The sequence below is a fragment of the Neoarius graeffei genome, chromosome 14 (assembly GCF_027579695.1).
Source record: "Neoarius graeffei isolate fNeoGra1 chromosome 14, fNeoGra1.pri, whole genome shotgun sequence".
NCBI lineage: Eukaryota > Metazoa > Chordata > Actinopteri > Siluriformes > Ariidae > Neoarius > Neoarius graeffei.
Window position 1 is genome coordinate 59,228,209 of NC_083582.1, and position 15,963 is coordinate 59,244,171.

General features: G+C 38.5%; 1 protein-coding gene across 1 annotated transcript in view; it reads right to left on the reverse strand.

Annotated features, from left to right (window-relative positions):
• LOC132898498 (cadherin-12) overlaps positions 1 to 15,963 on the reverse strand; it is a 294,117-nt gene that overhangs the window by 18,384 nt on the left and 259,770 nt on the right. Inside the window, exon 9 of the mRNA XM_060940161.1 lies at positions 1,432 to 1,553. Coding sequence (XP_060796144.1) covers positions 1,432 to 1,553 — 122 coding nt within the window. The remainder of the gene's footprint in view (positions 1 to 1,431; positions 1,554 to 15,963) is intronic.

The following is a 15,963-nucleotide window of genomic DNA, read 5'->3' on the forward strand; positions in this document are numbered from 1 at the left end:
TGTTTTGGAATGGCTAAGACAAAGTCCTGACTTTATTCCAATCGAAATATTGTGGAAGAACCTGAAGCGAGCAGTTCATGTGAGGAAACCCACCAACATCCCAGAGTTGAAGCTGTTCTGTATGGAGGAATGGGCTAAAATTCCTCCAAGCCGGTGTGCAGGACTGATCAACAGTTACCGGAAACGTTTAGTTGCAGTTATTGCTGCACAAGGGGGTCACACCAGATACTGAAAGCAAAGGTTCACATACTTTTGCCACTCACAGATATGTAATATTGGATCATTTTCCTCAATAAATAAATTACCAAGTATAATATTTTTGTCTCTTTTGTTTAACTGGGTTCTCTTTACTGTACTTTTAGGACTTATGTGAAAATCTGATGATGTTTGAGGTCATATTTATGCAGAAATATAGAAAATTCTAAAGGGTTCACACACTTTCAAGCACCACTGTATATATCATGGAGTATCACTGAAGCTAGTTTGCCTGAGGGTGCTTTATTTTCACTCTCTGTGTTTGTGGCCAGGTAAGCAATGTGTGTGTTTTCATTTCTTTCCATTTCCGAATGATTGGCCAAAATCAGTCTCCACTGCCCTGACTACTCATATCTGACACCTTACGTGATCATGATCTACCTCATGAAGGAGAAGCACATATGTCATGTTTTATACTCTGCTGCTCATGCCTGCTTCAGAACCATCCTGCCCCGCTGTTAACATCACCTGCTGCATCGCTGCTGTGAACACTGCAGGTGCATGTTGAACAAAGTGATTAGCTCTGAGCTAATGCATCACTTAGCCACACGTGACCAGCCCATCATGAACATCCATCAGCCCATGCTGCTCGACCACCTGATCACTGCCAGGTACTTCATCACCACAGCGTGCTACACAAATTTGTCAAATACCCAGAAATCCAAACAGTGAGAACTAATCCCTCATCAGAGTCACCGAATGTGGAAGAAGTCACTGTTAGACCTTCCTGAATATTTATGCAATTTCATTATATCCCAAAGATAAAAATTCCTTGTGCAAAGTGCTCATTTTTTTCTTATCTTTGATTAGTTAGTTGCACAAATTAACACAAACATAGAATAATACCTGGCATCAATCATACCTACATTGTTTGCCTCCTCCTATAGCTGTGATGCACAAATAAAACACACACACACACACACACACACACACACACACACACACACACACACACACACACACACACACACACACACACGTGGCCACAACTGCCCTGCAATTGTAAAGAATGCGGTGGTGGGAGAAGTGCATCATAAATCATCTTAAATGGCTCATTAGTCCAGAATTGTCATCACTTTGTTATGCTTCTCATAATACCTTGTTATTTTTGAAGCTTTGTTTGTGTGTGTGTTCTGACAAAAATATAAATTGATCCACATATTGCTACACACTCACCTGTCCCACTTTGGCACCTTCACACACAAAGGTCTCATAAGGTACAGCCAACTCTGGAGGAAACTCGTTCACATCTAACACGTGAATTGTGACTACAACTTTGCTGGTTAGGATGGGGTTGTCTGTAAGAGAGAGAGCACAAACACCATGCTTTAGACGTGCTCATAACATGAGCTTTTTTCTTGATATGTCATGTGCAAATTATATTCCTGCTTTATTCACTGTATTATATGATTTTAGCACCCCGAAGTCAACTTCTTTACAACCCCAATTCCATGTAAAATGTAAATGTAAATAAAGACAGAATGTGATGACTTGCAAATAATCAAAACCCTATATTTCATTGAAAATAGTACAAAGACAACATACCAATTGTTGAAATTGAGAAGTTATATATTTTTGTAAAATATATGTTTATTTTGAATTTAGTGCCAGTAACATGTTTCAAAAAAGTTGGGACAGGGGCATGTTTACCACTATGTTGCCTCACCACTACTTTTAACAACACTCTGTCAATGTTTGGAAACTGAGGAGGCCAATCCCTGTAGCTTTGAAAATGAAATGTTGTCCATTTCTTCCCTGATATATGCATTCAGTTGCTCAACAATTTGGGTTCTCCTTTGCATTGTTTTTTGGCTTCATAATGCACCAAATTGTTTCAATGAGAAACAAGATTGGACTGTGTTAGCACCCAGACTCTTTTACAATGGACGCATGCAGTTGTAATGCATGCAGAATGTGGTTTGGCATTGTCTTGCTGAAATAAGCAAAGCATCCATGAAAAAGATGTCTGGATGGCAGCATGTTGCTCCAAAACCTCTGTCATTCATCATTAATGGTGTCTTCCAAAATGTGCAATCGATACCATTTAAGACTACCCTGATAAAGTGTAAATGGTTTATAATTAGGTTATTAATTAGGTTGTAATTCACAATTATAAACAATTATAATCAACTTATAACAGTTTTCATAGCTCAGTGCAGGCTCACTATTTCACAAGCTCAAGATACTGCTGCAGATTTTATCTGTTAAATTTCAGATCTTGTGAGTTGCTTAGCTCACTTTATCTTGTCCCTTTATCAGTTAGCATGTGAAACTGTCAGCTTCATTAGATATTTGTTAACATCCTACAATCATTTAACCACCAAAACAATGATGGTTGGTTGGCAGGGTCCTTTCTTATTAAGTGAATTTGATCGATTGATGAAATAGCAACACTTACAACTGGAAAAAGGGAGCTTTGTTGTGAAGTGTAAAACACATCAGCATTTATTAATGAATTATGACTATTCATAACTGGCAAAAGGGAGTCTCATCTCATCTCATCTCATCTCATCTCATCTCATCTCATCTCATCTCATCTCATCTCATCATCTCTAGCCGCTTTATCCTTCTACAGGGTCGCAGGCAAGCTGGAGCCTATCCCAGCTGACTACAGGCGAAAGGCGGGGTACACCCTGAACAAGTCGCCAGGTCATCACAGGGGGCAAAAGGGAGTCTGATTGTAAAATGTAAAACATATCGTCTGCTGATGAGTTACTACCACTTATAACTGCTGAAAGGGTGCTTTATTATAAATTGTATAACATATCACGATTTATAAATGAATTATGAACATTCACACTTAAACTTTAAACTAGAAACAATTTTTTTAATGTTAGCTAGCAATTAAGTGAAGAGGTAAGCTAGTTAGCATGTATTGCCATGTCAGGACCTGTCACATTGATGCAGCTCCTTGAAAAATGACACAGCCATTGAATATGATTTGGGTTCCACATAGAAAAGATGATTCACAGATATCACTGGTGGGGCTACATTGATTTTGTTTAGCCTCGCCTTGAAAGATGGCAGAGCCACTGAATACCTCAAACACATTAAATGAGTGTATAGTCCCACCTCACATGTAGCCTTGCCCCATGAAAATATGAAGTTTATCTTCTTGTGTTGAAAAATATGTCACTCATTTGCTCCGCTCACTCGTGAAGTGTTCACCACTCAAAGATAAACTTCATATATTTGTGCTTGAGTGTAATATCCTCTCTCTCTCTCTCTTTGTGTGTCTGTGTGTGTAGTATATTATATATATATGTATATATAAAGCACTTTATAACAGTAGTCATACTGGGCTCACTATTTGGCAAACAGCAGGTCACTGTTGCCCTTTTTTATCGAATGTGTTATGACTATTAGTGGCTTATGATGTGTTCACAACATGAATTAATAAACTAATTATAGACCATTCATGAACCCTTTATAAGGGTAGACTTATTGTAACATAGTACTGTGCAATCTACCAATACCATGTGCATTAATCCACCCCCATATCATCACAGATGCTGGCTTTTGAACTGTGCACGAATAACAAGCCAGATGGTCCCTCTCCTCTTTAGCACGAAGCATGCAGTGTCCATGATTTCCTATAAGAATTGCAAATTTCGATTCCTCAGACCACAGGACAGTTTTTAACTTCACGTCAGTAAATTGTAAATGAGCTTAGGCCCAGAGAAGGCAATGATGTTTCTGGATATTGTTTACCTGTGCAACTAAAAATATTAGAACATCATGAAAAATATCAATATTTTCCATCAGTTCTTTAAGAAAGTGAAATTTTAATATATTCTAGACTCATTACACATACACTAAAATGTTTCAAGCATTTTTTTTTTATATTGATAATTCTGGCCTACAGTGCAAAAAAATCTCAAAATATTACAATATTTCATTTTGAGTTTGAGGAAATTAGTCTTCAAACAGTATAAATAGCATGTATCTCTCAGGCTAGATCAGTACATGCAACCACAACAATGGGGAATTTTTTTGAAATAAAAAAAAACAACAAACAAAAAAACAACAACACCTTTTTCATGATGACACGGTTAAAAGATTTAGAATCTATACTTCACACACATTCTCAAAGACATCATACTCCTCATTATAGAGGCTTCATAACTCCAGAGTGATGATTTATATTAGAGGAAAGCATAAAATGTTTTGATGGCCTCATATATTTATTTCTGTTTGACCTTGAGGAGGAATGAGGTATTTTTTCCTAGTTTTGCCTAATCATAATTCTAGTGCATCTCAAAAAATTAGAATTGAATTTTGAAATTGGGGCGGCACGGTGGTGTAGTGGTTAGCACTGTCACCTCACAGCAAGAAGGTTCTGGGTTCGAGCCCAATGGCCGACGGGGGCCTTTCTGTGTGGAGTTTGCATGTTCTCCCCGTGTTTGCGTGGATTTTCTCCGGGTGCTCCGTTTTCCCCCACAGTCCAAAGACATGCAGGTTAGGCTAATTGGAAGCTCTAAATTGACCATAGGTGTGAATGTGAGTGTAAATGGTTGTTTGTCTCTATTGACGCTTTTCCACTACAAACGCAGCTGAGTTGGGCTGAGCTGTGCCGTGCTGAGTTGGGCTGAGTCAAGCTGAGTGGGGCTGTTGGAGTTGCATTTCGACTACAACCGTGCTGAACCGTGCTGGCTGGAAGTGGGTGGACACATTGGGTGGAGTTAGCGAAAGTCGGTGGACGTCACGTGATGTCGTTAAGCAGCGCAAACAGTGACATCAGTGATCTTTTAAGCGGTAGTACCATGACCCGGATAGTAAACAATAAACATGGAGGACATGGAGTCGTTAGTGTTGCTGGTCTTGGTTCTGTGGCTTGTTGTCACCGACAACGCCAACAGATACTGGCAAGAGCGTATAGATGAGGCGAGGCGCATAAGGCTTCAGAAATTCTCGTAATTCGTAATTATTCTTCTTCCGGGTTTACGGTGTTTACAGATCCCAGCGTGCTCGCGGGGCGTGTGTGGGCATGTGAGGACACTCCTCCTCACCAATCAGTGCACAGGGGAGTGTCTGCTCATGCCCCCAGCCTCACTCAGCTCGGTTTGGCTCGCTTCAGCCCCACTCCAAAACCGTGCAAGTTTTGGGTGCTAAGCAGGGCTGAAGCGAGCTGAGTCGTGCTGTTCTGAGGTAGTCTAAACGCGAGCCGTGTCGGGCTGAAGTGAGCTGAAGTGAGCTGAAAAAGGGTAGTGGAAAAGGGCCATATGTGTCAACCCTGCGATGACCTGGTGACTTGTCCAGGGTGTACCCCACTTCTTGCCCATAGTCAGCTGGGATAGGCTCCAGCTTGCCTGTGACCCTGCACAGGATAAACAATTATGAAAAATGGATGGATGGATGGATGGATGGATGGATGGATGGATGGATGGATGGATACTATGATTTTAACTTGCATTTGTGGATGTAATGATGAACTGTGTTCAAAGAAGATGGTTTTCAGAAGTGTTCCTGAGCCAATGCAGTGATTTCCACTGTAGAACCATGTCTGTTTTTGATGCAGCATTGCCTGAGGGCCCAAAGACCATGGACATCCAACACTAGTTTTTGGCCATGTCTCTTGCATATAGAATATTATATGCATATTTTTCATACAAGCTACATCCGGGACATGGAGAACCAAAACAATGATATAATTCTCAATATCGCACTCATGAGGAAATTGATTAATTGTTTCAACAAATTTGGGCACTTAATGCTTGTGAATGTGTCTGTATAATAAAAAGAACATCACACATTGGCTTGAAGACATGAAGTTTATCTTCTTGTGTTGAAAAACTTGCATTTTTCATACAAAATACATAATGGATGAGTGACATATTTAAATAATATTAGCTGGATTTGAGTGGTATATCAGATATATTCCATTCAGCTCACGTTATTGAACGAGTTGAAGACAAGTTCAATATCATGCTAGCTGAATGAAATATATCTGATATGCCACAAAAAAGCCATTATTATTATTATTATTATTATTATTATTATTATTATTATTATTATTATTATATGTACACACTCTCTTTTCCAGTTTTTTATGTCTGTTGGTATGTTTTTCTCTTGTAAAAAGAAGGGAAACGTCAGGGCCTTCTTGGCCTTCAGAGAAGGCCCAAACATATCAGCATTTCAAATGTTATATTTAATTTCTTTCCTTCTTTAATTGCTTTCATTCTTTCATAATTTTATTACAATTATTCTCTTCTAATACTAACTTGTTCCCATTTTCTATCAAATTTGCTTCAGAAATGAAAGGGTTACTGTCCTGAAAACATTAAAATAGAGTTATCCAATAAGATTTTTTCATTTGTTGTCTCTAGGCTAAGAAGAGTTTAGAGCTGGCTCACTCATTGGTTAGGACTTCATTGCTGGGACAGAAGCCCATGGCAGTGTATATGTTTATGTAGGAACCGACAGATGAATGAACCAAGGAGAAATTGATTTATAGTGAGAGGGACCAAAAATTTATCGCCCTCAGCCTTCTCAAAGGCCAACGCTAGCTTAACCATGAATCGGCATCATTAGCGCAGCAGTGAAGTGACCTTCCAGCAGGTATAGCGTTCATCAATAGTGTTAGCGAATGCTAATAAAGCGGTCAAGCCAGTGCTATCAAGAGCAAGTAGCACAGGCTAATTACAGAGAAACTAAGATTTCTGTCTCTAGACTCTTCTTCCACACATGCTCGCCACAGTATTTTTTACTCGTACTTAACTATTCATTTCCCTATGTAATTTACTTAGTTACTTTTAAAATCAACACTGACAACTACACACAACGGAGCTACCTGGCAGCCTGCCACTAATTCCTTGCCCTGCTGCTTTTCTGGTGTGTCTGGCTAATGTTTGGCTGAGCTCTAATAGTAACGGTTTGCCACTGTTTGTAAATATGCAAGAAGAATATCTAATGAAGTTTTGTTAGCCTTTCAGGTGTTCAACACATCTTTAGTTTCAGTTTTCAGTTTGTTTATTTATTTAGTGCTTAATTATAGCATAGATAATCCTAGCACTGGATTAGCCTGGGCTTTCTCTTTCCTAGTGAACAATGGTTCTGCGCATGCACAGCAGATAACTTTCTCATTGGATATTCGCATGAGCGCCTATGTGTGACATGTTGTCTTGCCAACATGCAATATCGTAAACCATATTGCATGGTCATTCTCCATTGGGTAGAGTGATGTAATACATGTTGGATAAGTGATATGATAACAATATTGCATGCTCTTGAACCAAATGAATGAAACCCATGAGAAGGGAATAGAATACATATTTTTATTCCATGGAAAAAGTGTCCTGTATGTAAAATAATTTCAGATATTTCACTCCAATGACATCACTCCCAGTGTTTTCCTGCTGACATACGTTGTCAAAATGGCGAACCGATTCAGAATTAAAATTCTTTTGATTAACTTGCGAATTGTTTTGTGGATGTGTCTATATAATATAAAGAACATTACATGGTGGCATGAAGACATGAAGTTTACCTTCTTGGGTTAAAAAACATTTAACTTGGAACATACTTTCACCACTCGAAGATAAACTTCATGTCTTTCTACGACCATGTAATATCCTCTCTCTCTCTCTCTCTCTCTCTCTCTCTCTCTCTCTCTCTCATATATACAACCCCGATTCCAAAAAAGTTGGGACAAAGTACAAATTGTAAATAAAAATGGAATGCAATGATGTGGAAGTTTCAAAATTCCATATTTTATTCAGAATAAAACATGGATGACATATCAAATGTTTAAACAGAAAATGTATCATTTAAAGAGAAAAATTAGGTGATTTTAAATTTCATGACAACAACACATCTCAAAAAAGTTGGGACAAGGCCATGTTTATCACTGTGAGACATCCCCTTTTCTCTTTACAACAGTCTGTAAACGTCTGGGGACTGAGGAGACAAGTTGCTCAAGTTTAGGGATAGGAATGTTAATCCATTCTTGTCTAATGTAGGATTCTAGTTGCTCAACTGTCTTAGGTCTTTTTTGTCGTATCTTCTGTTTTATGATGCGCCAAATGTTTTCTATGGGTGAAAGATCTGGACTGCAGGCTGGCCAGTTCAGTACCTGGACCCTTCTTGTACCAGGGATGAGAATTTTCCGCGGATCCGTGGAATTCCGCGGATTTTATCAACCCAGGGGTCATTTTTGTGAATCGTCTAAATCCGAGGAGAAAATATTTAGGGGGGGTTAGGTATGTGTTGACCCGGTCAACCATCGGGAACAAGGCTCTGTTTACATTGGCAGTTCAGAACGTACACTGTATTTGATTGGCCGTTGAGAGAGAAAAATCGCGATTTGACCAATGGTAAACGAGCATAGATAGGAAAGGCCAAAATGTCACATGTAAGCTTCGTTCTGATTGGTTCTTCGCATTTCGCTTTCTTACTCATTCAACATGGCACTCCACGAGGCCGGAGACTGAGGATGTAACAGCGAATAAGAGCTTCAAAATGGTGAAAATTATCACAAAAGAAAATGAATCGCTTATTCAGATTAGCTGCTAAAAGGAAAAAAAACATCTCTGCAATGAAGCATTCCTAGAAAAAGAACAAGTACTTTGTAAATATGTTGAAAACTTAGAGTAGTGTTGCTAGTTATATGTGATTGTGACTTTGGGAGCTGAGAGAACTGTTCAACAGGGAAATTGTGTTTCTGTTGAGACAAGTTCACTGCAAAAGAGGTAACTGCATTCTTTAATAAAGTAACTGAAACATTTACAGGATTATGTCAAATATTCTGTCTTTATGTGTTTAATTTATATTCATCATTCCTTTCATTCTAGCATGAAGTTAAAAATTCTTTTTAGCTGAGCATTATTGAGACTATTTTTGTTTATTAGTGTCCAAAACTCAAGCTTCTTTGGACTGAAAATATTATTCAACTGAGCAATCTGAGACCATTTCTAGTGGTCTAAAATGTATAAAACTCATTAGCTTCCGGGGGCCTTCGGCCCCCTGGACCCCCGACCAGGCTCCGCCCTGGACCTGGCTGGGGGCCAATGGCCCCCAAATCCCCGATTAAATTTTCAGCTGAAAATACAATTTCTCATTCTCATCCCTGTTGTACACAGCCATGATGCTGTAATTGATGCAGTATGTGGTTTGGCATTGTCATGTTGGAAAATGCAAGGTCTTCCCTGAAAGAGACGTCATCTGGATGGGAGCATATTTTGCTCTAGAACCTGGATATACCTTTCAGCATTGATGGTGTCTTTCCAGATGTGTAAGCTGCCCATGCCACACGCACTAATGCAACCCCATACCATCAGAGATGCAGGCTCCTGAACTGAGCACTGATAACAACTTGGGTCGTCCTTCTCCTCTTTAGTCCGAATGACACGGCGTCCCTGATTTCCATAAAGAACTTCAAATTTTGATTCGTCTGACCACAGAACAGTTTTCCACTTTGCCACAGACCATTTTAAATGAGCCTTGGCCCAGAGAAGACGTCTGCGCTTCTGGATCATGTTTAGATACAGCTTCTTCTTTGAACTATAGAGTTTTAGCTGGCAACGGCGGATGGCACGGTGAATTGTGTTCACAGATAATGTTCTCTGGAAATATTCCTGAGCTCATTTTGTGATTTCCAATACAGAAGCATGCCTATCTGTGATGCAGTGCCGTCTAAGGGCCCGAAGATCACGGGCACCCAGTATGGTTTTCCGGCCTTGACCCTTACGCACAGAGATTCTTCCAGATTCTCTGAATCTTTTGATGATATTATGCACTGTAGATGATGATATGTTCAAACTCTTTGCAATTTTACACTGTCGAACTCCTTTCTGATATTGCTCCACTATTTGTCGACACAGAATTAGGGGGATTGGTGATCCTCTTCCCATCTTTACTTCTGAGAGCCGCTGCCACTCCAAGATGCTCTTTTTATACCCAGTCATGTTAATGACCTATTGCCAGTTGACCTAATGAGTTGCAATTTGGTCCTCCAGCTGTTCCTTTTTTGTACCTTTAACTTTTCCAGCCTCCTATTGCCCTTGTCCCAACTTTTTTGAGATATGTTGCTGTCATCAAATTTCAAATGAGCTAATATTTGACATGAAATTTCAAAATGTCTCACTTTCTGCATTTGATATGTTGTCTATGTTCTATTGTGAATATAATATCAGTTTTTGAGATTTGTAAATTATTGCATTCCATTTTTATTTACAATTTGTACCTTGTCCCAACTTTTTTTGGAATCGGGGTTGTATAGTTTTAAAAAAAATTGTGTCAGTGTCCAAATATATATGGACCTAACTGTGTATAGTTAGGTCCATATATATTTGGACACTGACACAAATTTTGTTTTTTTTACCTGTTTACTGAAATATATTCAAGTTATAGTTATATAATGGACATGGACATAAAGTCCATACTTTCAGCTTTCATTTGAGGGTATCCAAATTAAAATTGGATGAAGGGTTTCGGAGTTTCAGCTCCTTAACATGTGCCACCCTGTTTTTAAAGGGACCAAAATTAATTGGACAATTGACTCAAAGGCTATTTCATGGGCAGGTGTGGGCAATTCCTTCGTTATGTCATTCTCAATTAAGCAGATAAAATGCCTGGAGTTTATTTGAGGTGTGGCTCTTGCATTTGGAAGATTTTGCTGTGAAGAAAACATGTGGTCAAAGGAGCTCTCCATGCAGGTGAAACAAGCCATCCTTAAGCTACGAAAACAGAAAAAACCCATCCGAGAAATTGCTACAATATTAGGAGTGGCAAAATCTACAGTTTGGTACATCCTGAGAAAGAAAGAAAGCAGTGGTGAACTCATCAATGCAAAAAGACCTGGACGCCCACAGACGACAATAGTGGTGGATGATCGCAGAATAATTTCCATGGCGAAGAGAAACCCCTTCACAACAGCCAACCAAGTGAACAACACTCTCCAGGAGGTAGGCGTATCAATATCCAAATCTACCATAAAGAGAAGACTGCATGAAAGTAAATACAGAGGGTTGACTGCATGGTGCAAGCCACTCATAAGCCTCAAGAATAAAAAGGCTAGATTGGACTTTGCTAAAAAACATCTAAAAAAGCCAGCACAGTTCTGCAAGAGCATTCTTTGGACAGCTGAAACCAAGAGCAACCTCTACCAGAATGATGGAAAGAAAAAAGTATGGCGAAGGCATGCTACAGCTCATGATCCAAAGCATACCACATCATCTGTAAAACACGGCGGAGGCAGTGTGATGGCTTGGGCATGCATGGCTGCCAGTGGTACTGGGTCACTAATGTTAATTGATGATGTGACACAGGACAGAAGCAGCCGGATGAATTCTGAGGTATTCAGAGACATACTGTGTGCTCAAATCCAGCCAAATGCAGCCAAACTGATTGGTCAGTGTTTCATAATACAGATGGACAATGACCCAAAACATAAAGCCAAAGCAACCCAGGAGTTTATTCAAGCAAAGAAGTGGAATATTCTTGAATGGCCAAGTCAGATACCTGATCTCAACCCAATTGAGCATGCATTTCACTTGTTAAAGACTAAACTTCAGACAGAAAGGCCCACAAACAAACACCAACTGAAAACCGCTGAAGTAAAGGCCTGGCAGAGCATTAAAAAGGAGGAAACACAGCGTCTGGTGATGTCCATGAGTTCAAGACTTCAGGCAGTCATTGCCAACAAAGGGTTTTCAACCAAGTATTAGAAATGAACATTTTATTTACAATTATTTAATTTGTCCAATTACTTTTGAGCCCCTGAAATGAAGGGATTGTGTTTTAAAAATGCTTTAGTTCCTCACATTTTTATGGAACCATTTTGTTCAACCCACTGAATTAAAGCTGAAAGTCTGAACTTCAACTGCATCTGAATTGTTTTGTTCAAAATTCATTGTGGTAATGTACAGAACCAAAATTAGAAAAATGTTGTCTCTGTCCAAATATTTATGGACCTAAATGTATATACGTGTGTGTGTGTGTGTGTGTGTGTGTGTGTAAGAACAGAAGAGACCTTGAGGATTAGAATTTTGTGTGACACAAATACTACACAACAAAGTAATACATGATTAAGTCTGATGGTTTTCCAAGGCTGGATAGAAAATCAGCAACTGTATAATGCTGACATCATGTGGTCAGATTAAGAAAAGTTCAGAAAAGGAATAAGCTTACATTTACATAATTGATGTCACTTGCAAGAGAAACAGGAAACTAATAGAACTAGATGGAAATGGCATCAGTGGGAATGCCTCCACTGCTAACAAGTCTAGTCTGTCTTGTTACACCTGAAATACCCTTAAAATATACTTCATACAGAAAGGAAGCGAAAAAGTTGATCTTGCTTTGACCTTGACCTGATGTGGATCTATTTCAGAATCTAATCAGTTCATCTTTTGGTTAGAATTAATTTCACTAGAATTAGTTAGAACTTGTTCTTGAGATATGACACTAACAAGAATCTCGGACAGTCAGACAACCTGAAAACATAATACCTCCAACACCTACTGGTGAACCCATTGAATCCATTCTTATTTTAATAATACCACAAAACACGATAGAAGCAGGCCTTTTTTTCACCCATTACCCAAACCAATCAATTCATATGCCAATATCCATATGCATTAAAACAATGAAAGAACCGGACACAACTGGATATTTCTTCAAGATGCAGTAATCTTATAGCTAGATGTATATATTTTAATTAACAGAACAATTGCCATGACTGTTATCAGTTACAGTAGTTGAAACAATTAGACTCACTAAAAACAAACAAACAAACAAACAAACAAACCAATTTATCAAAAAAAGAAAATAAAACATGGGTACAATCAGTCCATTTAAAAAACTATGTCATTATTAAGTCCCCTGGAGTTAATATAACCATGTGGCAGTGGGGGATTGATTGAGCCTCAGCTGTGGGTGGTGAAGAGTCAGGTCGAACTGGCAGGTAACGTGATGAGTTTCACCTGTGTTTGATTATTGGCAATTTATTTATGTGTGTCTCTTGTGGTCTTGCAGAGAGAAGCCAGTAACTAGAGAGAGAGAGCTGTGCTACCTGGTGTGGTGTGTGTGTAAAGATAAGAGAAAAATAGAAGTTGCTGAAAAGTGATCTGTAAACTAAAAATAAAATACACCTTTCTGTTGTCAAGCCTGTCTCTGATTTAATCTTTCACATGATCCTCAACAGTGTTACAAGCCAATAACTACTACGGACAGGGTTTCATACTTTCAAATTTGCAACAGTTCACATCTGCAAATAGTGTGGACAAATGGCTACAAAAGATTATGTTCAGGTTAAAGGTCAGGTTAGCAAAGCTTTTCTTTCAATATTCATTCCATGAAATAAAATAAAATCCAACCATTAATGCTGTGATTACATAATGCAGATTACAGTAGTCAGTTGTTACCCAACACTATTTTTTCACCTACCTGAAGATGTTCAAGACACAGAACTATTCAGTATTTTCTTTAAATTATCCTGAAAGATGCCTGTGTTTGATTCTCCCAGGCCTGAAATGTTGTGCTATCTATATGCAGTATATACTTACTTGTATGTAACTGTTCAAATATAACTGTTCACCTATATAATTGTAGCAATTGCATTTAAATATTCTTTTCTCTCTGATTACCTCTTAAACTGTCAGGAGATTTACATTTTTCACACTGATAACTACTATTACTATTACTAGTAGTAGTAGTAGTTATTGAAGAAATAATAACATAAAAATGGAGCTTTAAAAGGTTGAAGGCAGGAGATGATGTCACCTAGGTGAAAACATGGCTAGCACATGGAAACCTGGGTTAAATTGAACCCACCAGACCTACAGTGTTAAGCTTGATTACGTACAGCCATGATGCTGTTAGAATTCTGTGTGTGCAGTGCAATGGAGGCATCAGTGTGGAATGAACTTTTTATAGATTTGATCTGTGATATGAGCTTGGGGTGGCTGAAGGGATGGCTTAGAGGAAAAGAGATCTATACTCGTCTCTGCTGGGGTCCCATATACAACCAAGACCTTTGGCTGACCTTGATGGAGAAAAGCAATCTTCCTGGCAATATAGAGATGTGTACTTTTTTTAAAATTTTATTTATTTATTTTGTGTGTGTGTGTGTGTGTATGTGTGTGCGTGCATGTGCACATGCTTATGTGTGTGTTAGGGGTTGTGCAGCTGTAGCTTCTTTGTGTCAGATCTACCATAGGTTGGAGTCATGACACAAACTAAACTAAACTCAGTTTAAACTAAACTCAGTTATACTGGAAATGCATTCAAAGGTTTCCTGTGCAGCTTACTTGATTGAAAATTTACATTGAAATTAGCTATACTAAATTGTTATTTAAGGTGCAGCTGTGTGAAATGATAAGCCTGTCAGCCAAAATGTCTTCTCTGTCTTCTGACTAAATGGAGCTATGGCCTGTGATGTCTGGTATGAAGCTGAATGTCAGCACACTGCCAGGAGACTGCCAGAGATTCTGACAAAGGCTGTCAACATTAAAGGTTATTGGTGCAGTTTGTCACCAGTTTGTCATTTACAGCTGATGTATTACCATTCTCTGATGGCGATACCGTTTTTATTTCGGTCAGGAACAAAACAGCAGGAATTTTATTTTTTGGGGAAAAACAATAACTATAATTATGAACTGACAGATATGCAAAAATATTTAACATATTTACGTATGACTCTCTAAGTTTGCATATGACTCATTTTTTTTAAGTGTAGTACAGTATTTGGTATTTATCTGCAGCATATGATTGGAGGAATGATGTACGGTAAGTGTGTAAACTTGGCATTGTGTTTGTAATCCAGGATTCACCATCATAGTCCAGGGGTCTATAGAAGACAAGACATGAAGAGAAAGCTTAGAAAGATAAGGTGGGCACAATCAAGACACAACTGGGAGACCTACCAGTGAAAAATCATGAGATGGAAACAAGACTGAATGAAAACAAAGAATAGATGCCATGATACCGTAAGGGGACAGGCTTTGCACAATGCTCTGAGATTTTACACACACACACACACACACACACACACACATATATATATATATATATATATATATATATATATATATATATATATATATACCGTATAAAAGTTGTGGTCAGAAGTTCAGAAGTTTACATACAGTGACATGAATGTCATTTTAGATATGAATGTCATGGCAATATTTGGGCTTTCAGTAATTTCTTTGAACTGTTCTGTGGCAGAATGATTGTACAGCATACGTATTTAATAAAAAAAAAAAACACTGGAACTTGGTGCACAAGTTTTAATTTTCTTTGGGTTTTCTGAAATCAACACAGGGTCAAAATTATACATACAGGGTCAAAAATTTACATACGCTCACTTAGATTATGAATTGAGAGGTGCTGAAACTATCAAAATGTCTCTTGTCTTGCCAAGACCGATGTCTCTTAACTTCCTGTTAGTGATCATGACTGACTACAGCTGGCAGTTTCTCTGTGCCTTCATAAAAAGGGTTTGTTTACAGCACTCATTGGATTGACTAACACACAGTAAAATGGGAAAGTCCAAGGAGCTCAGTGCAGATCTGAGAAAGAGGATCACAGATATACACAACTTCGGAATGTCCCTTGGAGCTATTTCTAAACAACTGCAAATTCCAAGATCAGTTCAAACAATTGTATGCAAGTTATTGTGAGGTGTAGTCACTTTGCCAAGCCACTTTGCTTCAAGAAAACCCAAACTGTCACCCACAGCTGAAAGGAAATTGGATTGGATGGTCA